The 27,943-nt window shown below is 44.0% G+C and overlaps 1 protein-coding gene and 1 long non-coding RNA gene across 4 annotated transcripts in view; one reads left to right on the forward strand and one right to left on the reverse strand.

Annotated features, from left to right (window-relative positions):
- Window positions 1–877: 877 nt before the first annotated feature.
- On the reverse strand, window positions 878–12,627 carry LOC129696196 (uncharacterized). Its single transcript, XR_008723286.1, has 3 exons — window positions 12,512–12,627; window positions 5,391–5,459; window positions 878–2,469 (listed from the first exon to the last, which is right to left on the reverse strand). It is a non-coding gene; the product is annotated as an uncharacterized LOC129696196 (long non-coding RNA).
- Window positions 12,605–27,943, forward strand: part of vps41 (VPS41 subunit of HOPS complex) — a 179,654-nt gene continuing 164,315 nt past the window's right edge. The window contains exons 1-2 of one of the 3 annotated variants that reach the window (XM_055633832.1): window positions 12,605–12,679; window positions 21,477–21,515. In XM_055633832.1, coding sequence (XP_055489807.1) covers window positions 12,662–12,679; window positions 21,477–21,515 — 57 coding nt within the window. In that variant the 5' untranslated portion in view covers window positions 12,605–12,661. The remainder of the gene's footprint in view (window positions 12,680–21,476; window positions 21,516–27,943) is intronic. The other 2 variants (XM_055633833.1, XM_055633834.1) reach the window with 2 other exon arrangements.

Here is a 27,943-nt window from a genome sequence, read left to right on the forward strand (position 1 = left end):
CATTTAGAATTTAATGAAAGCTATGTTAAGTCCACAAAATCAAATGACAGTGTATCTAATAATGTCACATTGTGGCATTGAAGAACCTTTCGTAATATTGCAACTTAAGAGCTGTAGTAGACAGAACATAGAAAGCACAAGCAAGTCTTTCTATCTTTTTTTTTTGCTCTGTCATTCAATAAGATAGACCATAACGTCATAGAGTCATTATGCATGGAAACAGGCTCTTCGGCCCAACTTGTGCATGCTGACTAACGTGACCCATCTAATGTAAACTAAAATTAAAATTAAATTAACTTAAAATTAAAATTAAAACTAAACTAAATCTAAGCTCATCCAATTTGCCCATGTTTGGCCCATATCCCTCAAAAACTTTGTTATCCATGTACATGGCCAAGTGTCTTTTAAATGCTGTTAAAGTACGTGCCTCAACTACCTCCATATACCCACATCATCCGTGTGAAAACATTTGACCCTTGGGTTCCTATTAAATATATCCCCTCTCACTCTAAACCTATATCCTCTGGTTCTTGATTCCCCTTACCTGGGTAAAAATGTTTGTACATTCACCCTATCCATTCCCCTCATGTTTATATATACACTGATACAAGATCCCCCTCAGTCTCCTGCACTCCAAGGAATAAGATGCCAGCTTGCCCAACTTCTCCCGATAGCTCAGGCCCAGCTGATGCATCCCTCGCAAGGTATCCAGAATCAAGGGTCGACATCTCAAATGCTTTGATTCCTTGTAATTCTATCAATCTCTGTCGAATACTTTTTGACTGAGCCTTGACAACTCTCTTAGTTGGAAATTTCCAAAAAATCATTACCTCCTGAGTGAGTTATATTTTCTGAACCCCGTCTTGAAAGGCCCAAGTTCTGGCAACGTCCTCGTAAATCATCTCTGCACTCTTTCCAGCTTAATGACATCCTGCCTATAGCAAAGTAACCAAAATTGAACACAATACCCCAAATGCAGCCTTACCAACATCCAATACAACTGTAACATAATATCCTAACTTCTATATTCAATTGCTGGACTGATGAATGCCAACACACTAAATGCCTTTTTGAACACCCTATCTACCTGTGACACCACTTTCAGGGAACTATCTGTTCTACATACACCACTTTCCAGGGCCCTACCATTCAGTGTTAAGGTCCTGCTGTGGTTTGACTTTCCAAAACGCAACATCTTACATTTATTTGGATAAAACTCCATGAGCCATTCCTCATCCCACTTGCCAAGCTGATCAAGTCCCACTATAATTTCTGATAACCTTATTCACTGTCCACGATACCACCTATTTTAGTGTCATCTGTAAACTTAAGGGCCTGTCCCATGAAGCCTGTATGGTCGTGAGTAGTCGGCCAAAGAGTCGTACCTTTTTCTGGTCGCCGCTGGATTTTCAACATGGTGAAATTTTTCGGATACCTGCTGCGACTATGACGGGTGCTGGTAAATCGCAGAGAAAAAAAGTGAGACGACCCTTTACTAATCATGCCTTGCACATTCTCATCATGGCTGTCCTTTTATTAGCTGCATTTTTCTTACACTAAATGCTTTGATTCCTTGTAATCCTATCAATCTCTGTCGAATACTTTTTGACGGAGCCTTGACAACTCTCTTAGTTGGAAATTTCCAAAAATTCATTACCTCCTGAGTGAGTTATATTTTCTGAATCCCGTCTTGAAAGGCCAACTCTTTATTTTGAGATGTTGACCCTTGATTCTGGATACCTCAGCGAGGGATGCATCAGCTCCACATCTACGCTGGCTGGTCTGCTTTGCGAATTGATTGATGAGAAGACTCAGTATAAATTACTCAGCATGTCAGAGAAAACATTTAAGAAAGCCTGTCAGATAGCAACCTCAAGAAAGATGGTAGTGCTGACCATCCCTAATGGCAGTGTTAAACATACTTGTACAGCCATTGAACATTTAACATAGAAAAGGGGACATGTCGTTGAAACATATGCACGGGAGATGAAATTATAATCATCCAGAACAGCAATGCAAATTCAAAGTGGCTGAGTGTTACTTTTTTCAACACGAAATGGGTTTTTCTGGGGCCAAAAGTGGACACAAACGATTTGATGCTTGTTAAAGACAAAGTACTATTCTGGCCAGTTCAATTCTTTTTGAAGCAGCATACAATAAGAGACACAAGAGACTGCAGATGCTGGAATCTCGAGCAAAGATCTGCTGGAGGACCTCAGTAGGTCAGGCAGCATATGGGAAGGGAAATGGGTGGTCAAAGTTTTGGATCCCAACCCGAAACGTGAATTACCCATCTCCCTACTAAGTTCCTCCAGCAGATTGCTTAATGTTCATGCACAAAGAGGTTGGGCAAGGAGTGATGGTGCGATTCATGCAAGATGCAGCAAGGTGGTCAACTTCTCCTTGTTTACGGTGCTAACTCTAGTGAATTGATGCTTTGTGGCATGGCATTTGGAATGGTCATTGGTCCTGGAATAGATAAAGAGCAAATAAATCCATCACATTTGCAACCCATACACTGGTGAAAAGCAAGTGGAGTTACAGCCAAATCAAAAAGGAGCCGTTGGTATCAAACTAGGCAACAGGAAGTTTAATGAGTTATTTCTTAGAAGTCAGTTTATATTCACAACATTACTGTCAATTGTCTGAAGACGATTGGCCAAATACGGGATGGGAAATTGTTCTATCACAGTGTGATCAAAAAACAGAAGGAGGGCCTTGGCCCAAAATGTTAAACATACTTGCACAGTGGAAAGTGAAGATTAAGCTAACAGGGTGATAAGGGTGGCCCAGCAGTAGAGATGCTGCCTTTACAGCATCAGCCGGGTTCGATCCAGACTACGGGTGATGTCTGTACAGAGTTTGTACGTTCTCCCCGTGAGTGTGTGGATTTTCTCTGAGATCTTCGTCTTCCTCCCACACTCCAAAGACGTCCAGGTATGTAGGTTAATTGGCTTGGTATAAGTATGAATTGTCCATAGTATGTGTAGGATAATGTTAGGGAATCGCTGGTCGGCGCGGACTCGGTGGGCCGAAGGGCCTGTTTCCGCGCTGTTTCTCTAAACTAAAGTACGGTAGGGATTCTAATTTTTTAACATTCGCCATGCAACTGGATCATAACAAAAGTGTTTGAGATCAGTGAACAAAGTCACCTGCCTTTGAAAACTGATAAAACTCCCTGAGGCCAAACATGACACCAATGGCTCCTGCTCTATATGGGTATATCTTTATTTGATTTTCGCCTTCCCTTTGCTCAACCTTTGTCTGATGACTGCCCCAATGCCATACTCTGCATGCAGCAGAGTTTAGTACCTTTAAATGTTATAGACAGATTGGAATAGAAACAAAATTGTCAAAAACATCACCTCGAGTAAGGTTCTAAAGGGTGAAGATTTCAGATCAATGATCATGACTGAATTTTGAATTCCAGGTTAAAATAAATGCAGACAAATGGGAAGATGGGTCACTTGTTACAGTTTGTCAATCCAAGGAGTAATGTGCAGATTGGTGAAAAAAACATGAACCACATTTTTCAGTGATAGATGTACACAACTCGGTCAAAGTATTGTCGCAATTATAGGTTGCTTCAGATTCTAGTCTCATTGCCTGAACAGGTTCCATGACAACACCACAATCATCAGTCTTCAGAAAGGTCAGCATTTGCAATACCATCTATTTATACCACAAAAGGTAGTGAGATTCAACAGAATGAATCTATTCAACAGTTATTCCGACAGGTGCAGACATGAAATTGTTTCTTCTTAAGGAAACAGTGGAGGTTGAGAAGAGATTAGATCTGTGAGGGGTTAAAATGGTTGGATGGTAGGCCTTGGGGTGCATGTTTACAACTGTGTAAACACCTTTGGCTTATACAAACACTCAGCATAGGAGCACCGCAAGGCTGCGTACTCTCTCCTCTCCTCTCTCTGCACCAACGACTGCACCTCCACAGACACCTCTGTCAAGCTGCTCAAGTTTGCAGATGACACAACCCTGATTGGACTGATCCCGAATGGGGAGGAATCTGCAGGAAGTGTCACAGCTGGCGTCCTGGTGCTGTAGCAACAATCTCGAGCTCAATGCTCTTAAGACAGTGGAATTGATTGTAGACTTTAGGAGAGCCCCCTCTCCCCTCACCCCACTCACCATCAACAACACCAGAGTCATATCTGTGGAGTCTTTTAAGTTCCTGGGAGCCATCATCTCCAAGGACCTTAAGGCTACCATCGACTCCACAGTTAAAAAGGCACAACAGAGGATGTACTTCCTGCGGCAGCTGTGGAAGCACAATCTGCCACAGGCAATGATGGTCCAATTCTACACGGCCATCGTAGAGTCTGTTCTCACCTTCTCCATCATGGTCTGGTTTGGCTCAGCCACCAAGCACGACACCTGGAGGCTGCAGCGAATCGCCCAATCAGCAGAGAAGGTTATTGGCTGCAACCTTCCCTCCATTGATGAACTGTACACTGCAAGGGCCAGGTAGCGAGCGGGCAAGATTATCTCTGACCCCTCTCGCCCTGGCCCCAAACTCTTTGAATCACTTCCCTCTGGAAGGCGACTCCGGACTGTCAAAGCTGCCACAGCCAGACATGAAAACAGTATTTATCCACGAGTAGTTGCTCTACTCAATAGCCAAAAATCTGTAGCTTCCCTTAGATCTGGTATTTTGTAGGTTCACCTGTTTGATCAATGGTGTTTTATCATTAATGTCTTATTATTATTAATGTTTAGTGTTTTCTGAGTCAATTGTAACTGTCACTGTATGTCATGTTGTTACTTGTGGGCGGAGCTCCAAGGTAAATTCTTTGTATGTGAATAATTGGCCAATAAACTTACTTACTTACATGGTGAAGTCTTTGATGAGAATGACCAGGAGCTAGTTAGCACCAAAACAACAGGAAAAATCTGTTCCCTAGACACACGTGAAACCCAAAACCCACAAAAAAACCCCAATGGCTTAAGGAAGAGATGGGGGGGGGGGTTGATCTATCTTTCCCTCTCAACCTCATTGTCCTACCGTAACCCCTGACACCAGTACTAATCAAGAATCTATCTACCTCTGCATTCAAAATAACCATTGTCTTGGCCTCCACAGCCTTCATTCATTGGCAATGAATTCCACAGATTCACCACCGTCTGACTAAAGAAATTCTTCCTCCTCATGTGCTTCCTAAAGGAACGTCCTTTAATCCAGAAGCTATGACCTCTGGTCCTAAACTCTCCCGCTGGTGGAAACATCCTCTCCACATCCACTCTATCCAGGCCAAGTTCAGTAATTCACATATAGTTATGAGATGCATTGATTCTTTAACACTGTCAAAAGTACCATTTATGGATTAAACACTTTAGAATTACATTTCTATGAGTAAAGAACAGACAGTAAGCACCTGCTGGATGGAACACTTTGAAGAACTCATACTTGATGATGAATGCCTTTGGTCTTCTCCATTGAAGTTCTAAAACATAATGGAGAGGAAATTGATGACAAAAATAATCACAGTCTCATCTATCATACCTGAGAAGAAAAGGTCATGCCGGGGGTCTTAGAGACCCCATCATCGGCGGTGAAGCCTCACGGGTCGGTGGGAACCTCGCAAATCAGTCGATGAGGGCACGGGGGAACCACTGTGAGGGGTTAGGGGGGAGAAACGGTGGGGGATCCGGCATGAGGGGCCGCCGTGAGGGAGGGGGAAGAACGGTGAATGATGGAGGACCCAGCGGGGCGGGGAGGGGGGGGGGGGGGGGGGGGGGGGGGGGGACACACCTGGCCCTGGCATGAGATACTTTGTAAGCACTGTATTTGTGGCAACTATCTGCATACCTTGGGTATGCAAGCAAAGAATTTCACTGTGAATTGTCACGTGACAATAAAGTATTCCTTTCCATTCCATTGTGACCATCTTCAAGAAAGGAGAAAAAATCAATTTGTTACCACCATCTCCCCACTGCTCGTCCTGGAGCATGTTATTGACAGAGATACCCTCACTAATTGAGAACAGATGGAATTGGAGAAAGTGTGTTGACATGGCCAAGAAATTGGTTAAAAACTGAACCACATTAATTGCCAGAAGATCTATTTTATTTAAATGGAAAGACTCTAACCCTCCGACCACACTCCATTGGTACTCTGAAACGATATCATGTTTAAATTTAGAAAAAATCAGGAGTGACCTCGTTGAACCCTTGGTTAAATTTGATACGACTTGGGGAAGATTTATTCAACATTTTCACACAACATAAATTGTCTGCTCTCCAACCGTTATAAAACATTTTATACCTTTATATGGTGGAACGGACTTGACAACAAACAGGGACTTAAATTGTTGAAATTCTTTGCAGCCCAGATTCTGTTTTGCTTTTTTTTTTCCTAGTTTAGGGGAGTTTTGTTTTTTCCTTTTTGCTCTTTTTTTAAATTGTTTTTCTTTTTATCTTTTTATTTTTCTTAATATATAAGTTTTCTTTTAAACATTCTTTTAAACATATTTACATAGAGTCCGGGAGGTCTATATTCAATGTGTATTTTGGCACTGGACTCATATTTAGGCTATACCTGTTGTTAATGTAATCCTGATCCCTATGTATCAATATCATTGTTATGTTTATCATTATTCTTTTTTGTTGTTGTTTTGTTTTTGTTTTTGAAAAAAAAGCTAATAAATAGATTTTTTTTAAAAGAAAGAAAGAAAACTGGAAAATTGGGAGGATCAAGAGTCAAGAGTGTTTAATCATTATAATTGATTTCTCATATTCTCAAAGCATTTCTACTGGGGCCTTGGCTTTTCATTACACTTATCATTGACTTAGAACAGTGCAGCAGCAGAGAGATTTAGGGTAAAAGTACAGAGGCTGGTAAACAACTACAAATGGAAGTTAGAAAGGCTATTGCCAAATGTCTTTTATCTCAAAGGGCTGGAATACAAAGGAAATAAATAAAGTTATGGGTACATAAAGGTCTGATACTGAACTCAAAAGTAAAAGTTAAGATTATTAAAGTGTTTAAGATGAAATAAAGGATGTTATGGGGAGATAAATCAATTCCTCCAGGTATGTTGTTGCCACAGTAGCTATATTGTTAGAAGCTGGACCAAATCAATTCACTTACTTCATGAAGCAGCTGAGAGGAAAAGGTATATCAGCAGAAAATATTCCAGCTATAGCACTGAAGGGCACTACAGCCAGTTATGCCTCCAACCAAGCTAGCCCAGCAGTTACAACACCAGAAGCCATGCAAAAAAAAAGGAAAATTGCCTGGATATATCTATCCTTCCACCGGAAGCAGTACAAATCCTGTCCAGCTAATTATTGACCAGTCAACCTACCATTTATCAGCAAATTGACAGAAGCTATCAATGACAATGCTGTGAAGCAGCACGTTATCAACAGTTACTGCATGTTTATTGATACCTATTTTGGGTCTGGCTAGGACAGGATGGCATCAGAGCCATTATAACCACGAACCAAACACCTGAATCGTGGAGATTATGTGTAGACGACAGTCCTTGACTGATTGTGGCATCAAGTATCCTGATATAACTAAACATCAATGAGAAATCACTCCAATGGTCAAGATATTACCCATGGGAGACATAATTGGATAATCATCATCCCTGCCATACAATACGAGTTCATTAGACAGTTTCAAGGCGAATATATTCAACTGCTTCATAAGAGTGCGGGCTAAATGTTCAACTCCTCAATAAATAAAACAGCCCATGCTTGCATGCAGTCAGAGAAAGAGATTATTCAGCTTTGAAAATCACAACCACTCCCATCCCACCCTCCTCACACAGATGTTAAAATTCTGCAATAAAAAGAGAACACATAGGTAACACTCAGCAGGTCAGTCAGTATTAGTAAAAAGAAAAGAGATAACAGATAAGTTTCCAATATTTCTTGTTCTTATTGCAGCACTCAGTCCATAAAATCAGGTCATTTTTGTGCCAAGCAATGGCCTTATCCAACAAAAGGGAGTCCAATCACTCACCTTTAACAATAATTGGCTGCTCCACTAACAGCTCGAGGGTTACTGTTGTTCACATAAATAATGCAATTACAGGAGCACGTTAGAGACTGCCACGGCAACTGACTCACTCACCTTTGGAATCCCAACGATTATCCATGTGACAGAATACTCTCCACCTGCTAGGTACTAGTTCAATCAAGAAGCACACTACTATTCAGGACTGGGGGGCAGAAACCAATCCCCACCATCAAAGAGATCTTTGGAGGTCTGATGGCATCTTTCAAACTCTAATGACAGGAAGGACCGGGGAAACAAGTGCAAAGGAAACCCATTAAGTGAGTTTCCAGAGAGTTGCGAATTTGTGGAATTCTCTGCCATGGAAGGCAGCAGAGGCCAATTCACTGGATGAATTTAAAAGAGAGTTAGATAGAGCTCTTGGGGTAGTGGAATCAAGGGATATGGGGAGAAGGCAGGCACGGGTTACTGATTGTCGATGATCAGCCATGATCACAATGAATGGCGGTGCAGGCTCGAAGGGCTAAATGGCCTCCTCATGCACCTATTTACTATGTTTCTATGTTATGCACCGTCATGAATTAGAAATATATTACTATTTAGCATTATAAACGGTGGTGCAGCAGTCGAGCTGCTGCCTTACAGCACCAGGGACCCGGTTTCGATCCTCACTACAGGTGCTTGTCTGTACCGAGTTTGTACGTTCTCCCTGTGACCTGCGTGGGTTTTCTTCGAGATCTTCAGTTTCCTTCCACATTCCAAAGACGTACAGGTTTGTAGGTAATTAGTTTGGTATAATTGTAATTTGTCCCTAGTGTATGTACGATAATGCTAGTGTGCAGGGATCGCTGGTCAGTGCAGACTCGGTGGGCCGAAGGGTCGGTTTCTGCGCTGTATCACTAATACTAAATTATTACTGGATCTAAACCGTTAAACCTCAGGGGGGATCTTCTCCAATTAAAATACTGCAGTTCAATAAGGTGAATCACCAGCATCTTGTGGAACACAATTAGGGATTGGCAGTAATTGCTGGTCTTGTCTGCAACACTCTATTGTGAAAAAAATATGCATTTAATGTCAATGCCTTTTAGTATAAAGCAGAAGTGTACAGAATTAGACACAAAGCGTTGGAGAAACTCAGCGGGTCAAGCAGAATCTCTGGAGAACATGAATAAGTGACATCTTGGGCTAGAACTATTCTTTGGACTAATTGTGATGGAGGGGGGAAGGAAGGAGAGAAATGTGGAAGAGCGGTGGGGGGTGAGATAAAGTCTGGCAAGTGATAGGTGGAGGAGGAGGGGGGGAATTGATTGGCACATAGTTGGACAAATGTCAGAGATGAAAAGATAAAGTGAAATAAGGATGGAAGATGAGCGAATTGTGGAACCAGAGGAAGTACGATGGGAGCAATGGGTCAGGGGTGGGAGAAATGGGTGTGCATTCAAAAGTCAAAGTACCCTTTATTGTCATTCAGACCCTTCAGTCTGATCGAAATTACGAACCCTGCAGCTATAACACAGAATAAAATAACAAAACATGCACTGTGAGTCCACAGTGAGTCCACCAGGCACCTCCTCACTGCGATGGAAGGCAACAGTGTTGGTCCTTGTCTCTTCCCTCCTTGTTCTCCCTCTGCATTGAGGCGATCCAGGCTTCCGATGTTACGACCCCGCCGGGTGATGGTAAGTCCCGCGGCCGAATCCGAGCTCTGCGAACGGGCCGGTTCAAACTCCGTGGCCCGGGGCGGTCGAAGCTGCCACTCTCCAGTCCAGCGGCCGAAGCTGTTGGTGCGGGAGCTCCGGAGAATCGGTCACCAACCTGGGACCTGCGAGCTCCCGATGATGTCATCCACTGGGCCCACCGCCGAGTCCACTGGGCCCGCAGCCGAGCCTCTGAGGCTCCGAAGTCGGCCAGCCCTGCTTTGGTAAGTCCTGGCAGCATTGCCTCCAGGTCGGTCCCAGTTGGAGGCCGCTAGCTCCGCGATTAGGCCTCAGCGCAGACGGGGGATCGACAAGAATAGGTCGCATCCACCCCCCGAAGGAAGAGATTAAAAACAGGTTTCTCCACCCCCCAACTAAAATAAACAAAATAAACTAAAACAACAGGACAAAAGGAAAAAAAAAAAAATCAAAGACAAACGGACTGCAGGCGAGCCGCAGCTGCAGGGCATCGCCGCCACTTCTGAGTAGGGCATTGGGAAGCAGGGGTGGGTTTGTTCGTAGATTATTCACCCAAAATTACTGAATTCAATGTTCGTATCATTAGGTTGTAAGCTACTCAAGTGGAATACGAGGCGCTGTTTGCTTCAGTTTGTGTATGGCCTTGCTCTCATGCCTCTTCTATTCCTATCATCTGAACTCACACTTTTTTACTTTTCATTGGTCTTTGTTCAACCATCTGCCAATTGAAAACCTCTCTTATAGGTATCCACCTATCACTTGTTAGGCTTTGTCCCACCCTCTCCGCTCTTCCAGCTTTCTTCCCCCTTCCACCACAGTCAGGCTGACGTAAGGTCCCGCCCCAAAAGGTCACCTGTCCATGCACCCATAGTCCTTCCGCTGATTTCACAAATTGCACCTGACCCTCCAGCATTTTGTCTTTCTTTTTGTAAACCAGCATCTGCAGTTCCTTGCTTCAATACAGAATTAGAGGCAGGATGTGCAGGAGTGATGTCAGAAAGTACTTTGTCACACCAATCTTAAGTGAGAACGTGAAGCCCTGTTCTCGATAAAACTCGTCAGGGTAGGTCATTTCAAATTGTCAAAACTGGAACTGTAGTTTATGCAAGCAATAATGTTGAATTACGAAACAGTCGAATAAATTGGCCATTCACATTCATCCCCTTGTATCAGTTCTGCCATTCAACAAGATCATCTGAATTCAACTTTCCTTTGTTGACTCCACATTCACTGATGTGTGGGAAAGAACTGTAGAATGCAGATGCTGGTTTAAATCGAAGGTAGACAAAAAAGTCTGAAGAAGGATCTCTACCCGAAATGTCACCCATTCCTTCTCTCCAGAGATGTTGCCCGTCCCGCTGAGTCCACATTCACTGATATTCTTCATATACAAAAACACAATTGAACAATTTAAAATGAAAAAATCTATACCTCTTTAATGTTGCTACTTTCTGGGCTTCAGCAGTATTTGTACAAAGTTCCAGAGTTTTCCTGAATCGACTGTACAGGTATTTGTATCTTTGACAAATAATTACCATCACTGGTTGTCGCATACGTTAGGAGGACAAAGTCGCAATTTAAACACGATCCTACACCCACTAGGGGCAATTTTTACATTTACCAAGCCAATTAACCTACAAACCTGTGCGTCTTTGGAGTGTGGGAAGAACCCAAAGATCTCGGAGAAAACCCACGCAGATCACTGGGAGAAAGTACAAACTCCATACAGACAACACCCGCAGTCGGGATCAAACCCGGGTCTCCAGTGCTGCATTTGCTGTAAGGCAGCAACTCTACCACCACGGTGAAGTAAACGTTGAATCCATATACTCCGGCAATGCTGTCTGACACATTCAGTTACTCCAAAACGTTGTACTGTTTTTTGTAATCCATTGTTGCAATCATATAAAATCATGAGAGGCATAGATAGCGTGAATGCAGTCTTTTATCTGGGGTAGGGGAATCAAGAACCAGAGGACATGGATTTAAGGCAAGATTTAATAGAGGAACCTGAGGCCCAACTTTCTTCTCTCGGGGGTGGTGAGTATACAGAATAAGTTGCCAGAAGAGGTAGTTGAAGCAGGACCAAAGATAGACACAAAAAGTTGGAGTAACTCCGCAGATCAGACAGCATCTCTGGAGAAAAGGAATGGGTTACGTTTCAGGTCGAGACCCTGCTTCAGACTAAGAGTCAGGGTAAAGGGAAAAATGAGAGATATGAATGGTGATGTATGGAGATGTAGAACAAATGAATGAAAGAGATGGATATAGAACACATGGATGAAAGAGTGTGGAGGAATGAACACCAGATGCTGGTTTAAACCTCCAGTTTAAATTCCATTTGGAATATTTTGGAGGACCATGAAACCAAGAAAACCAAGAAGATAGACCAAAATGCTGGAGTAACTCAACAGGTCAGACAGCGTCTCTGGATAGAAAGAATGTGTTAATGAATGAAAATAAAACAACAATAAAACAAATGAATGAAAGATATTGAAATAGAACAAATGAATGAAAGACGGTATTGAAGTAACAATGGCCTGTTTCCTTAATCGTCGTTACTTTTTTTGCATATCTTTAATTCATTGTTCTTTATCTAATGTTTCACTTATGCCTAACCAGTCTGAAGAAAGGTATCAACCCATTCCTTCTCCCCAGAGATGCTGCGTGTCCTGCTGAGTTACTCCAGCATGTTGTATGTGTCTACCTGTTGGAGTAACTCAACCCCTTTTCCTTCCTTCTCCCCCCCATCAGTCTGAAGAAGGGTTTCGGCCCGAAACGTTGCCTATTTCCTTCGCTCCATAGATGCTGCTGCACCCGCTGAGTTAGTTTCTCCAGCATCTTTGTGTACCTTCAATGTGTTCCTTGTTGTCTGCTCTGACGTTACCCTTTAACCGGACTACAACTCCCATGAGGCGGCGCGGGTTCGTGCGCAGTCGCAGTCGCAGCCGGCGGTCACGTGCCGCCGGGCCTCCATCCCTCCCTCCCCAGCAACAACACCATGGCGGAAGTGGAGCAGGTAAACAGAGCGACTCCAGGCTGTGCTCCATCCCCTCCTTCTCACAGCAAGTCGTGTGCGTGAAACCGAGCGGCTGTTCAAAGGGGAGGGAGGGATGGAGGGATGGAGGGTGCGGTCATCCCTCGGTGTAGAGTTTTAGTCGAGTCCCACAACACTACCGTGGGCTGCGGCCATCCCTGCCCGTCCCTTCCACACTCACTTCAACAGTCGCTGCTGTAAAGATGCGCCTTTCCCGTTGTGTTGCCGTTTCTGAACAGCAATCGTTCCTTTTTGTTTAAACACAACTGCCTATCTCTTCACGGGCTGTCTGGGGTCGAGTAATCCACCAGAACCTGGATGACTTGCTTTCCACTCTCGGCTGTGGATTCTGAAGGGACCCACTGACATGCAACACGGACACAGAGGCAGCATCTAAGGATAGAAGGGTTTGAAGACTGAAGAAGGGCCTCGACCCGAAACGTCACCCATTCCTTCTCTTCAGAGATGCTGCCTGTCCCGCTGAGTTACTCCAGCATTTTATGTCTATTTCATTGCACTATCTGTGACACAGGACAATAAACTAACTTGAACTTGAACTTGTGTAAACCTGCATCCACATTTCCCTCATGCACATGTTGCCAGTGATGCTACCTGACCTGCTGAAAAAATCCACTTTTTATCTTCCTTTAGTCAAGAGTGTTTTATTGTCATATGTCCCGGATGGGACAATGAAATTCTTACTTGCTGCAGCACAACAGAATATGTGAATATGTAAACATAACGGGGAAGAGAAAAAAAGAAAAAGCTCAATAAATAACAAATATAGTGCAATAATAATATATTCTTTTGCAGTTCAGAGCTTATTCATTGTTGTGTTTAATAGCCTGATGGCTGTCGGGAAGAAGCTGTTCCTGAACCTGGATGTTACAGTTTTCAGGCTCCTGTACCTTCTTCTTGATGGCAATGGTGAAATGAGTGTGTGGCCAGGATGGTGTGGGTCCTTGATGAATTTGGCTGCCTTTTTGAGGCAGTGACTACGATAGATCCCTTCGACGGTGGGGACGTCAGAGCTGGTGATGGACTGGGCAGTGGTCACAACTTTTTGTGGTCTTTTTCGTTCCTGGACGTTCAAGTTGCCAAACCAAGCCACGATGCAACCAGTCGGAATGTTCTTTACTGGGCACCTACAGACGTTTAGGAGGATCCTCTTCGACATGCCGAATCTCCATAATCTTCTCAGGAAATAGAGTCGCTAATGTTGCATCGGTGTGCTGGGTCCAGGAAAGATCTTTGGAAATATGCACGCCCTAGGAATTTGAAATTATTGACCCTCTCCACCATCGTCCCATTGATTTGAACAGGATTGTGGGTCCTCATCCTTCCCCTACCAAAGCCCACAATCAGTTCCTTGGTCTTAATGATGTTGAGAGCCAGGTTGTTGTGCTGGTACCATTTGGTCAGTCAGTCGATTTCACTTCTATACTCTGACTCGTCTCCATCTGTGATTCGTCCACCAACAGTGGTGTCGTCGGCGAACTTGATGATGGAGTTCACATTATGTCCGGCTACGCAGTCATGTGTATATCAGGGGGCTGAGCATGCAGCCTTAAGGCGATCCCGTACTAATTGTTACTGAGGATGAAATGTTTCCACCAATTCGAACAGACTGTGGTCTGTGGATGAGGAAGTCGAGGATCCAATTGCAGAAGGATGCGCAGAGGCCCAGTTCCGTGAGCTTGGTAACCAGCTTGGAAGGGACGATGGTATTAAATTTTGAGCTGTAGTCTACAAACAACAGCCTGACGTAAGTATTTTTATTGTCCAAGTGGTCCAATGCGAAGTGGAGAGCCAGTGAAATTTCATCCTCCGTTGACCTGTTGTGGCAGTATGCGAACTGTGATGCGTCGAGGTTCTTGTCGAGGTAGGAGTTGATGTGCACCATAACCAACCTCTCAAAGCACTTGATCACCACAGACTTTAGTGCCACTGGACGATAGTCATTGAGGCACGTCACCTTACTCTTCTTGGGCACCGGTATTATTGACGCCCTCTTAAAGCAGGTGGGAACCTCAGACCTCAGAAATGAGAGGTTGAAAATATCTGCAAAAACTTGGTCTGCACAGGTCTTGAGAACTAAAGTAAATTTTACTCGTGAGGGTAAAGTATCAGCTTTTGGAGTCAGGCATCAATGTCGACTGAATTAATTAGATCCTCAATAAAAGGCATGTTGGCCTGACAGAATACTGGGTTGATTAATGCCATTGTGGAGACATATTTCTCATGACAACTACCTTGATGCTTATTTTCTGCAGTCCTTATTTATTGAACCAAAGCCATAAACCTTTGGGGTGGGTGTTTGTGTCAGTAATTGTCATGCACTGTGGCTGGTGTTGCTCACTGCATCTTGCTTGTTGTATAGTGAAGATGCCTACTGTATCTTTAGGTGTACAGGATTGTCGAAGTCACAACCTGTAATAAGACTTAAGGACTCATATTTAACCATCAACAGTAAATTTATTTTACTTGCACAAGGGGAGAATTGTCTCAGCTTTTGGCATCAGGATCATTCTACAGGATCATCTCCATGATTTGAGGAACAGCTGTGCTGCTGCTGCTGTTGTTTGGAGGCATTCGGGGAAAGACCCTTGTGCTGATTTTAGGTAGACAAAAATGCTGGAGAAACTTGGAGCAAAGGAATAGGTAACGAAACAGTCATTTCGTTTGGACCTCAAGGGGTCCAATAGGTAACGAAACTGAATTGAATTGAATTGAATTGAAAAGGTAACGTTTTGGGTCGAGACCCATCTTCAGCATTTTTGTCTACCTTTGATTTTTCCAGCATCTGCAGTTCTTTCTTAAACTTGTGTTGATATTTTCTGTGGGAGTCAACAGGGAATTTCTCTGTAGTTATAGTCACAGTTGTAAAACAGTATATGTCACAGTTGTAGTGCCTCTGAGCAGATCCTATTATTTTTGGATGTTGGAGACTGGACAATGAGGTTCATCGTAAAGTTTTAAAGTCTCTGTGAGGCCGTGTGCTTTTTTTGTTGGTATTTGCTATATCGACAACCAGTTGGTTTGGGGGTGATGGCAAGACTGGAACAGGATGCAAAATGAAGGAGAGGGCTATCGGGTCTTGCAGCAGCCACAGAATTATGGCTAGGAACTTCTTTGAAGTGTCCTTCCAGCAGATGCTGACAATCCCTAACCTTGATTGTCAATAGACTGGGCTCTAGGTGGTCTGATCAAAGATAAAGAATTCACATGTGCAGTGGTTATTTCAAATGTTTCTATAGTCTATAACAATTTTTCTGTTGTTTCTTGGCTTTCAGGTTCTTTCAGTGCAGTTTCATTGCCCACAAAATGTGTTTGAGTTTACAATCTATTAAACCAGTCCTGATCTTCTCCGATAGGGAAGTCAAAGAGCCTCTTCACAGCTGCTAATTCTGATGGACTTCAGGTCAATCCACTATGGTTCTCTTTTATAGGGGTCATCAGCGTCTATGCAAGACTCTGTTTGATTAGATTTTTATGCAGTTAGGCTGTGGGCCGAGGAGCTTTATTCTGCAGTTTCGTGACCCAAGTCACCAAACTACATGAAATTTTCACATATTGTGTAAATTTGTTAATATAGATCAACCCTGAAACCCGATATGAAGAAGACTTGCACATTTTTATTAAATTAGAGAAAAAACGGAAACATGTTGGGAATTTTTTAGTCCAATCAAAGCACATTTAACATTGAGTTGTCTGCCAGTTGGCCAATCACCCGCTTTGTTTCAGGCTAGCACACAAAATGGCTGAGGGGGCTTCACAGATGCCTGTTTTACTGGAGATTCCGATGTGTTGTTCTGTGGAATAAATGTCGTGGAAACTTGCAGCAGGTAATTGTATTTAGTGGGAAAAGCATTAAAAAGGCTGAAGAAAGTGCTGTGAAGTGGATTAAAGTGCAAGAAAGCCTTGAAAGTCTCTGCTGATGTGCTGGAACACAAAGAAGTCCCCCATGAATCAACTCTAACTGAAAGGTAAGACTAAAGTCTGAATTTATGAAAATCTATCTGTATGGACTTTAATTAATTTAATTGCACCCTTTATAATGTGAATAAATTCATTCATGCATTTATTCATTCCTTATTCATTCACTCACTCACTCACTCACTTATTCATTCATGAAATTGAGGGCCTAAACTTTAACACAGTCAATTAAACATTGTCACTAATGCCAGCTTGTTGTAGAGTATTAAGTCTTTAACAACTAATCCCGGAGCTGCCTGTGAAAACTTACCGGGAAAAACTGCTCCGACCGCGGGGCCTAGGTACTCGCGGTAAAGAGCGATCGATATCCCTCCATTGTTCTCCTGTTCTCGGGGTCTGTAAACGACCGCTACAGACGGCACTATGTACAGCCTCCCCCCCCCCCCCCCCCCGCGGAGATGATCCGCAGCTCCGCGATCGCGAATCGGCCGCTTATTAATTGAGTCCGCGGCTTCACTTTACTGCGAGTACCTAGGCCCCGCGGTCGGAGCACTTTTTCCTGGTAAGTTTTCACAGGCAGCTCCGAGATTAGCTGTTAAAGACTTATTACTCTACAACAGGCTGGCATTAGTGAAAATGTTTAATTGACTGTGTTATAGTTTAGGCCCTCAATTTCATGTATGAATGAATGAATGAGTAAGTGAGTGAGTGAGTGAATGATTAAGGAATGAATGAATGCATTTATTCACATTATAAAGGGTGCAATTAAATTAATTAAAGTCAATACAGATAGATTTTCATAAATTCAGACTTTAGTCTTACCTTTCAGTTAGATTTGATTCATGGGGCCCTTCTCTGTGTTCCAGCACATCAGCAGGGACTTTCAAGGCTTTCTTGCTTTTAATCCACTTCGCAGCACTTTCTTCAGCCATTTTAATGCTTTTCGCACTAAATACAATTACCTGCTGCAAGTTTCTACGACATTTATTCCACAGAACAACACATCGGAATCTCCAGTAAAACAGGCATCTGTGAAGCCCCCTCAGTCATTTTGTGTGCTAGCCTGAAACAAAGCGCGTGATTGGCCAACTGGCAGACAACTCAATGTTAAATGTGCTTTGATTGGACTAAAAAATTCCCGACATTTTTCCGTTTTTTCTCTAATTTAATAAAAAATGTGCAAGTCTTCTTCATATCGGGTTTCAGGGGTGATTTATATTAAAAAAATTACACAATATGTGAAAATGTCATGTAGTTTGGTGACTTGGGTCACGAAATCCTATTTCTAGACACATTTTTGATGCTCGGCCCACAGCCTAAGTGTTCTTACGAAATGCACGATTGATTTTATTGTGGTAGCCTATCTGTTTCTCCTGTTGTTTTGGGGACAGGTTGATGGTGATAACACAGTGGATTAGATGTTGGTAAGCCTAACAGTCTTGTGTGTCTCATGGTTGTTATGAATATACATACATACCGTGTTCTCTAGCTCAGATCATGGCATGATATACTCATGTCACTGTTAGGTTTTGTCTAAGTTGTAAGAGGGTCTAAAATGATTGGATACCAGGTCTGCTTACAACTGCAGGTGCACTTGTACACACAGGGTTCCCACCTTCTGTTTCCTTGTCCATTCCCATTATGAATTCTCTATTTCTGATTCTCCTCCCCTTCAGTGTCCATCTATTCCATACTTCTCCAACTCTCCCTTGCACCTTGTTGGTTGTCCCTTCCTTTCCCTGCTCCACATGTTTCCTTCCTCTGATGCTCTGCTGTCCCCTTCCTGCACCTGCTCTGCTCTTTCCTCCCGCAATCTACTTTGGCAAAACCTCAAACTGACTGCCCACTTTGTCCTTCTCTTGCTTCTTTCCCTCTGTCTTAATTTCCCTGCAATCTTATGCATCCACCTTGCCGCACTCTCTAGCAGTCAGCTGCTTGCTCACACTAAAGGGAAGCCTTCCTCTGGACGAGTGTCGGCAGAGAACTTGAAGGGCCAACACCGTGTGCCTTTGCTATTGCAGCTATCTCCTAGATCCAGGGGGGTGGGAGATTGCAACCTTCACGTGGTCCGCCCTGTTTCGACTAATGCAATGAACCTGGCGTGCACAATCAAATAAGATCAAATATAACAAGTTGTCCTACAACAGCCTAAAGTTGTCCTACGGATGCGGAAGCTGGGCCGTCACACCCGGAAGCGCCGTTCCCGCGCAGGCGCGCCTCCGCAGCCGTCGCCCATCCCCATGGCAACGGGGCCTAGGACAGCAGCGGCCGCCGCCTCATCTCCACACTGTGAGCGGCCCAGGATTTCAACACCGCGGGGCCTGGTGTCCGAGTTCGCCAGTGTCAGAGGTCCGGCCAGCGCGGCCTGAGAACTTTGGACATTGCAGTCTTCAGGGAGGAGGCGGCTGCTTCAGTCCTGGCCGCTGAAGAATGTTCACCCGACGCCGATGATCCAGCTTCGCGGCAGAGGGCCTGAGAACATCGAGTTGGCTAAGGAGGCCACATATAGACCCCGACCTCGGGTGGACTATGAGGGGGAGAACTGGATATTTTTAGTGCCTTCCCTCACAGTGAATTCTGCTGTGGGGGGACGTTTCATGTTGATTTCTATAGTGTACTGTTCTGTGTCTTTTTTCTTTTTTCTCTTTTTTGTTTTTGTATGGGTATATTGACATTTGGTCTGTTCTATTAATTTAATCAAACTCTGTAAAGCACTTTGGTTCAAATACTGGTTTTGTTGAAAAGTGCTATATAAATAAAGATTATTATTATTATTATTATTACAGCAAAAGCCACAATAGAAACTATTAGATAATGCTAATATTAAGTGTAACAGAAAGAACGCTTGGTTACCAATGAAACTAAGTAATGATTTGCCGGATGAAGCACAGCTCTACATGTCGTCTATTCCTTTTCTCCAGAGATGCTGCCTGATCCGTTGAGTTACTCTAGCATTTTGTGTTGATCTTTGGCGTAAACCAGCATCTGCGGCTCTTTCCTACACATTCTTAAATGTGAAGGTCCCCATACAAGTGGTAGAAAAGGAAGCGAATGAGAGGTTTATGTTTCCATTCGGATAGCATCTAATTACTCTTCCCCCATAAGATCCTGAAATGTTGGTAGTCACACATCCAATCCCTTATCCTCATAGGTCTGTGAACCTCTCCCAATTCTTGCTGGTGGCAATGCACAATTACCTCAGCCATTGTGTTTCTGTAATTAGCAGAATACCTGTTTGTGCTTTTATAATTCATCAAACTGTTTCTCTCATAGGATGGCAGTTCCCAAACCATTCTTATATATTTGTTCTCTGCACAGCCAATTTTGTGTTAACAGAAGACTATATGCTCACATTTACAAACCAGCTGTTGACCAGATGGTTTTCCATCACTGTGCTCTTTGTTCTATAATTCCCAGCATTGTTTGCTACTCTAAAAGCCTGATGAAATACTTAACATCTCATTTCCAGCCCCATTCATGGGTGGAGGGCCTGTCCCACTTACGCAACTTTTTCGGCGACTGCCGGCACCCGTCATAGGTCGCCGAAAATTTTCAACATGTTGAAAATTCAGCGGCGACCAGAAAGACGCTATGACTCTTTGGAGACCTCTCACGACCATACAGGCTGTATGGTTGTGAGAGGTCTCCTATGGTCGTGAGAGGTCACCCGTGACATGTCCCCTGTATGGTCGTGAGAGGTAAGTAAAATTGACATCTATCATGTTGAAACAACTCTCATTCTAAAAAACAAATTAATCCCCAATAAGTTATTTTCCAACCAGTGAAGACGTGCTACATCCAGATGCAGAATTTAGATGAGGGCCTAGAGGAAATCCTAAATGTTGTTGTGGTTTCTATCAACTTCTCAGCAGAATGCTGTATTGTCACTCGTTGAACAATGCTTTGAAAGATCTATGACACAACAGGCCATCAATCGGCCAAATCGTGAGCTGTAAAATACTTTCACTAACTGTGGTGTTGTGTTTTCCTTTAAGTGATTGGAGACTTTTTCCACCATTATCTTGGAGATCATTTTCAAACTAGGATTCATGTTGATTTTAAACTGAAATTATCTTTGGTGCATTCGTTTTTCTGGCTATGATATTGTACTTTGTGAATCTTTGGGGACCTATGGTAAAATTACACTCTCTTGGTCACGTCTTACATTCTATAGATTTACATTGACATGTAATGCCTATATTAAATAACTTTAGTTTAAGCCGAAGCATTATTCAGTTCCCAATGAGTTAACTGTTTGTCTTGTTCTTTAAGCTTAACCAGGTGTGGGTTGGATGGGTTAAGAGGTGGAGAAAAGGCTTCTTCATTTGATCAATTCACAATGAGTGAAAGGTTATCAGGATGTTATTTTTAATGACAGGTTGAAGCTCAAGCTCATCCACTGTGTAATAGTAGAATCGGGAATTTGATCACCTCAAAATCGTACAAATCTATGCTACTTTACACCAAGGTTAAAAATGACCGTCAAACACTTAACAAGACAATGTAATTAGAGGTTGCATAGCGCATTCACTCAAAAATGCAGTTACACTTAAATGCGTAATAAGCCAACAAATTGAAGCAAGAGTCCTCTTGCCACCTCATGCCCTTTTTACTATTAAATATTCCAAATACTAAATAATGACACCTCTCCAAACTCATTTGCAGCAGTGGAAATGCATTTTACTTTGTAGTGCCGGCGGTGGCTTCCTGCCTTCCATTCGTGTGTTGGTGAATTTTCATTGAAGCAGTGTATTTTGATCCCATTTCCTTGCTCTTTCCCTATTTTCTAAATCATTATTCTCTTTAAGCAATGCTTTCATTCTAGTCTGTTTGTCTTTTACAGGAAACTCAAAACTATGAGGAGTCCACAGATGAATCTGAGGTAAATTAAATCTGGCAATTGTGTTATTTCAGTTCAAACCTATCCTGCATGCTTGCTCTAGTAATAGTGCTACACGACTCTACTGCTACACAACTCTACTGCTGACATGTTGGCGAAGCGGTAGAATTTCTGCCTTACAGCACCAGGGACCCGGGTTCAATCCTGACTACGGCTGCTGTCTATTCGGAGTTTGTGTGTTCTCCCCGTGACCTGCGCGGGTTGTCTCTGAGATCGGTTTCCTCCCACACTCCCAAGATGTATAGGATTGTAGGTTAATTTGCTTAATGTACATGTAAAATTGTTCCTAATGTGTGTAGGATAGTGTTAGTGTGTAGAGATCGCTGGTCAGTGTGGACTCGGTGGGCCAATGGGCAGGTTTCTGCGCTGTATCTCTAAACTAAGCAGTTTTACATTGACACTTTGTTTGAGGACTTGATAGCAATTGTAAATTTGATAGTTATTTTCTAGAGAGTGAAAACTGTTGCTGAAAGTTCAAAGGGTATAAAGAAGAATGTGATGTTTTTAGCAAGACAAGATGGAATGGAGAAGGAAAGTAATACTTGCAATGCCCGATCTGGTTCAGGCAGCAAATAACTTTTCTTGTTCCTGATAGATCATTGCTTTCTACATTATATTCCAAGCCCTGGATTTTATGCTTACGACGTCCACTTTCTCAGCAGCCTCTACTCTGGCTGAGAGCTGTCATTTCTTCCTCATGTTATGCCAATAAGTATATCATTTCTGGCCCTGAAAGAAACTCAACAAAGTCATGTGAATGTTGTGTCCACCAGCTTGCGATAGAAAAATAGGTGCAGGAGTAGGCCATTCGGCCCTTCGAGCCAACACTACCATTCCATATGGTCATGGCTGATCATCAAAAATCAGTACCCCGTTCCTGCTTTCTCCCCATATCCCTTGATTCCGTTAGCCCAAAGAGCTATTTCTAACTCTCTCTCGAAACCATCCAGTGAATTGGCCTCCACTGCCTTCTGTGGCAGAGAATTCCACAGATTTGCAACTCTTTGGGTGAAAAATTCCACAGATTCACAACACTCTGGGTGAAATATTCAGTTTTAGCACAACATTGATTTTTTAAAAATGCTAGAAATAGGTGAATATTTTAAATGGTGATTTTGAAATTTGAAAAGTGGTGAAATTTGCAATATCCAGCAATAAAAAAAGAACACACAATATACAATCAAAATTTAACACAAACATCCACCACTGCATTCATCACTGTAGTGGAAGGCACAAAACTAGTGGGAGAACTGGGAAGAGGAATCAAGGGCTATCTGAAGTTAGAGAAGTCAATGTTCATATCGCTGGGGTGTAAACTACCCAAGTGAAATATGTGGTGCTGTTCCCCAATTTGCGCTGGGCCTCACTCTGGCAATGGCGGAGGCCCAGGACAGAAAGGTCAGATTGGGAATGGGAGGGAGAGTTGTAGTGCTGAGCCACCGGGAGATCAGGTAAGTTAAGACAGACTGAGCGGAGGTGTTCAGGGGAACGATCACTTGGTCTTGCCGATGTAGAGAAGTTGACACCGGGAACAGCGGATACAGTAGATTCTGTCTCTTTTTAAATGCCCTTTTTAAAAGCTCCACTCCAGGCAATATTCTGGAAACTTTCTTCTGCACCCTGTACAACACATTTACATCCTTCTTCCTAATGTGGTGACCACGACTGCACAAGATACTCCAGGTGTGTCCTAACCAATGTTATATAAAGCTGTAAACATGGCGTCCAAACTCTACAGGAGCCATGGAGGAGGAGGATCCATCTTGGGGAGCGGCTGCTAACCAGCAGCCGTCCGTTTACTTCGCTTTTAAAAAAAAAACGTTTTTAGTAAGTCCTGTGTTTCGTCCGTTGGAGAAATGGACTTTTTAATGTGGGGGGTAGGGAGCAGTTTTATTTCTAGGTCCCTTCCTGGTCGGTGAGGCAGCTTTTTCTCCGGGCTGCCCGTCGATTCGTCCTCGTGGCCTACCAGCTGGCTTGGAGCGCCGTTTCCTGGCGGGGACCGCCCAGCACCTCGGCATCGGTGGCAGCACAGTGCTGGTGCGCTATCGTGGAGCGGAGCGTGCGATGCCTTGCCTGGGTCGACGCGCTGGAGCTCCGGTGAGCTGTGTCCGCCGTGTTCGACACCTGCGGGCTGCGGGTCTGCGGAGCGGAGCGGGCGGCGCCGATTTCAACATCGGGAGCCTGGGAGCTCCAGGTCGGCGCGGCCTTGTCGGCTTCGGAAGCCGCGGTCTCCAGCTAGGAAGTGGCCGTTCCAGGTGGCCCAGCCGCTGAGAGGACTCTCCCGACGCCGGGGCAAGATCACCCGGTGAGAACGGCCAGGAACATCGGGCCTCCGTAGAGGCAATTGCGGTGGCCTCAATAGGCCTGACTTTGTGTGAACTTGGGGTTGGGGACTGGACATTGTGCCTTCCCCCACAGTGGTATCCATTGTGGGGGGATGATTTTTTTTGTCTGTAAGTAATCCTGTTAGTCTTTGTCCAAGATGGCTGTCGGAAGGGAGAGTGGACGCTGGCGCGCTTTAGCTGCCGCTGCTCACTTTTCACATTGTGTTTTTGATTTTTTGTTTTTGGACTGAATTCTGTTTTTAATTTGTGTTTCTGTGACGTCTTTATTATTTATTTTATTCTGATTATATGTTTTTTATTCCTGTTAATCTCTGTAAGGTGTCCTTGAGATTTCTGAAAGGCGTCCAAAAGTAAAATTTATTATTATTATTATTATTATTATTATTATTACAGGTGCACAACCTTTTATCCGAAAGCCTTGGGACCAGACACTTTTCGTAATTCAGAATTTTTCGGCTTTCGGAATGAAAGTTTTTTAGCGTAGATTTTAACGGCTGGCTCAGTGGTAGAGTGCTCGGCTCGTATCCGCAAGGTCGCGAGTTTGCGCCTCGATCCCGGCAGTTACTCGATCGCGAGTTTGAGTCTTCAATGTAGTTTTTTCTTGCAGAATAGGGAGGGTTCTCTGCGAGATGATCTTAGTGCGGGAGACAAGTGTAGGAGAGGTGTACTGACTGTGTGGGCAGAACTTTGGAAGTGATTGCCCACCATTCTCAAAGGCCGCTGTGTCTCCCTGTCCCTCCAACTGCAGAGGAATCCGCTCCCCGATGGGCAGCTACGGCGACAAGTGGCAGTTCGCCCACAGCCCGAGCTGCGCTCCCCTCATCCGCAACCCGGGTTCCTCTGGAGTTGGAGCGGGGCTGGGCTAGAGTTGTTGCTGGCTGTGAGTCTCTGGGATCTCCGTGCTTGCAGTGGGCCTGGGGGTCGGTGTCCCGATGAGGGGGTGCAGCTCGGGCTGTGGGCGAACTGCCACTTGTCGCTGTAGCGGCCCATCGGGGAGCGGCTTCTGGTGGTCCTGACGTCTCTCAGCTCCTGTCCAGGGGGACGGCCGGAGATGTCAGGACCAACAACAACCCGCCCCCCGATGCGCCGCTACAGCGACAAGTGGCAGTTCGCCCACAGCCCGAGCTGCGCCCCCTCATCCGCAACCCGGGTTCCTCTGGAGTTGGAGCGGGGCTGGGCTAGAGTTGCTGCTGGCTGTGAGTCTCTGGGATCTCCGTGCTTGCAGTCGGTGTCCCGTTGGTCCTGACGTCTTTGGAGTCCAACTGTATGGCTCCCAGTCTCAGGTAAGGGAGACTTCACAGCCCGATCCATCAGCTTCTGTCCCTACGGGGACAGCGGAGAGCGTGTTCCTCTGGAATTGGAACGGGGCTGGGCTGCTGCTGGCTGTGGGTCTCTGGGATCTCCGTGCTTGCAGTGGGCCTGGGGGTCGGTGTCCCGTTGGTCCTGACGTCTCCGGTGACTGGCACTGGCTTTGCTCCCGCGCCGGTGCAATGAGCGGGGAGCTGGAGAGGGGAGGGAAGGGGTCACACACATGGCCGGGAAGCAGAGGGGTGTAGGTGGGGTGAAACTGAAGGGAGCGACAATTTGCTGCTGCCTGCCCGCTGTTAAAAAGACGTCTTTATTGATTTACTTTTTAACTTCTGAGCAGATATGTTTTACCCATCCCGCGTTAACCCTCACCTTCTCTTTATGAATGGGGATTTGTCCCCTTGAGATGGAGGTTCTGTCACCTCTGAAAGGCGCCCTCGGTGAATGTTTTCAAGGACCTTTCTTCAAGGACTGAAAAAATGTCCGCTATTCGGAGGTTTTCGTTATTTGGATCTTCGGATAAAAGGTTGTGCACCTGTATATGCAAAGCCAAGGCCATTGAAGGCAAGCATTTCAAATGCCTTCTGCAACAATTTTTCCACGTGTGCTGTCACTTTCAGGGGATCTATATACTTGAACCCTTAGGTGTTTCTGTTAATCAACACTCACTGGGGCCCTACGATTTATTGTATATTGTCTTACCCTTGCTTGCCTTCACAAAAATGTATCACATTTGTTAGGATTAAATTCCATCTGCCATTGTTCTATCCAACCTTCCAGTTGATTTATATCATACTGTAGCCTGCAGAGTATTGTGTACAATTCTGGTCTCCTTACTGCAAGAAGGATGTGGAAGAGGTAGAGAGAGTGCAGAAGAGATTCAGCAGGATGTTGGCTAAAATGGAGGGCTGTGGTTATAAGAGGAGATTGGATAGGCTGGGTTTATTATCACTGAACGTAGCGGCCTGAAGTTGATTTTATAGACGTTTATAAAATTCTGAGGACATACAAATTTTAGAATTGTGTTTACTAGGGCAGGGGTGTCTGAACCAAAGATCCTATAGCGAAGCAAGATAGACTACTCATTCTAAATGCAATGGGCTGACTTGTAGTACGCAATGGAGCGGAACGCGGGCCTTTTTTCATCCATTTCAGTAACCCGACCCGACTCGCAGTGTAATCAACGTTGTGGGGGAAAAGTTTGTGTTAATAAATTATGATTCTGAAAATGAGGAGAAGATTTTTATCTAAGAACTTTGATTTTGACGAGGATGTTTCCGTAACCGGCTTCCCTCTCCGCACTAGTATCTTTGCTCCGCTATGGGATCTTTGGTGCAGAAACGGAAGCCGGTTACGGAAATGGGGCCGAAAATTACCCATGAATCTGCCCATGACTGTACCACTTTTTTTTTTTAGTCGAGTGATCTATCTTTCTCGCTATAGGATCTTTGGTTTGAACGAGAGGGCACAGAACTAAGGTGGGAGGGGAGAAATTTAAAGTAGATCTGAGGAATGTTTTTCATGCAGTGGTGAACATCTTAAACAAAGAGGAGGTTGTGGAGGCAGATGCAATGTTTAAAGGGCATTAGGCCAGATGTTTGGATAGGAAAGATGGAAAGGATTACAGGCTTAATGTGGGCAAATGGGATTATCATAATTTGCATCATGGTCAATATGGATGTGGGTAGAATGAGTCTATTCCAGTGCTGAATGCTTTTGATTCTTCCAAACTTCCTGCTATCTCCCCCACCAAATTTCATAATGTTTACATAGTTGCGTACATCACTGTTTAAACACGCCATTAATCCTAAAACCAATCCTTGTGATACACCAACAGTCACAGAATTCAATCAGAAATGCAATCTCCTATCTCCACCCTATTATGAAACCACTTGGCCCATCAAATCTATGCTAGCTTTCTGAGGAAAAAAATGGTCTTTGACCTGAAATCTTACGTTTCCCTTTCCAGCATTTTCTCTTTCTATTTTAGATTTCCAGTATCTGCAGTTTGCCTGTTTCATTGACTACCCTGGTCATTTTTGAAGTACTGTAAAATAATCTTTTGCATTCAAGTGAAAGAATGGACTTTTCATCCAAAGAACTGCATCACTCCACAGGAGAAGTCCCTCAGTCAACAGAGATTTTTGAGCCCCAGTCTATGGAGAGGGTCTTCAACCCTAATCTGATTCACAGGTTCCTATCACTAGTGAATCTGTAAGAAATGAAACCTAAATACTGGTGGGTTAGTTGGCTCAATAATTCTCATGGCTTGGGGGTCGTGCCAACTGATGATTATTGGACATCTTGTTTGAGGTGTAATGTACATTTTTTCACAGTTACCTTCTTGGTAAGATTTTCCATTTTGTGTTAAGGGAGGTGATTGTTTTGTGCTAAGCTAAATTGATGAAAAGTGCGTAGAAATATCATTGAGTTGTCATTTAGTTTAGTTTAGAGATACAGCGTGGAAACAGGCCCTTCTGCCCACCAAGTCTGCGCCGACCAGCGATCCCCGCACATTAACACCATCCTACACATACTAAGGACAATTTACATTTATATCAAGCCAATTCATCTACAAATCTGTACGTTTGTGGAGTGTGGGAGGAGACCGAAGATCTCGGGGAAAACCCATGCAGATCACGGGGAGAACGTACAAACTCCATACAGACAAGTATCCGTAGTCAGGATTGAACCTGTAATGACATCTGTGTGGTCATTTTTCACATGCATAGGTTGAAATTATGAAATCTACATTAT

The sequence above is a fragment of the Leucoraja erinacea genome, chromosome 4, assembly GCF_028641065.1.
Source record: "Leucoraja erinacea ecotype New England chromosome 4, Leri_hhj_1, whole genome shotgun sequence".
Lineage (NCBI taxonomy): Eukaryota > Metazoa > Chordata > Chondrichthyes > Rajiformes > Rajidae > Leucoraja > Leucoraja erinaceus.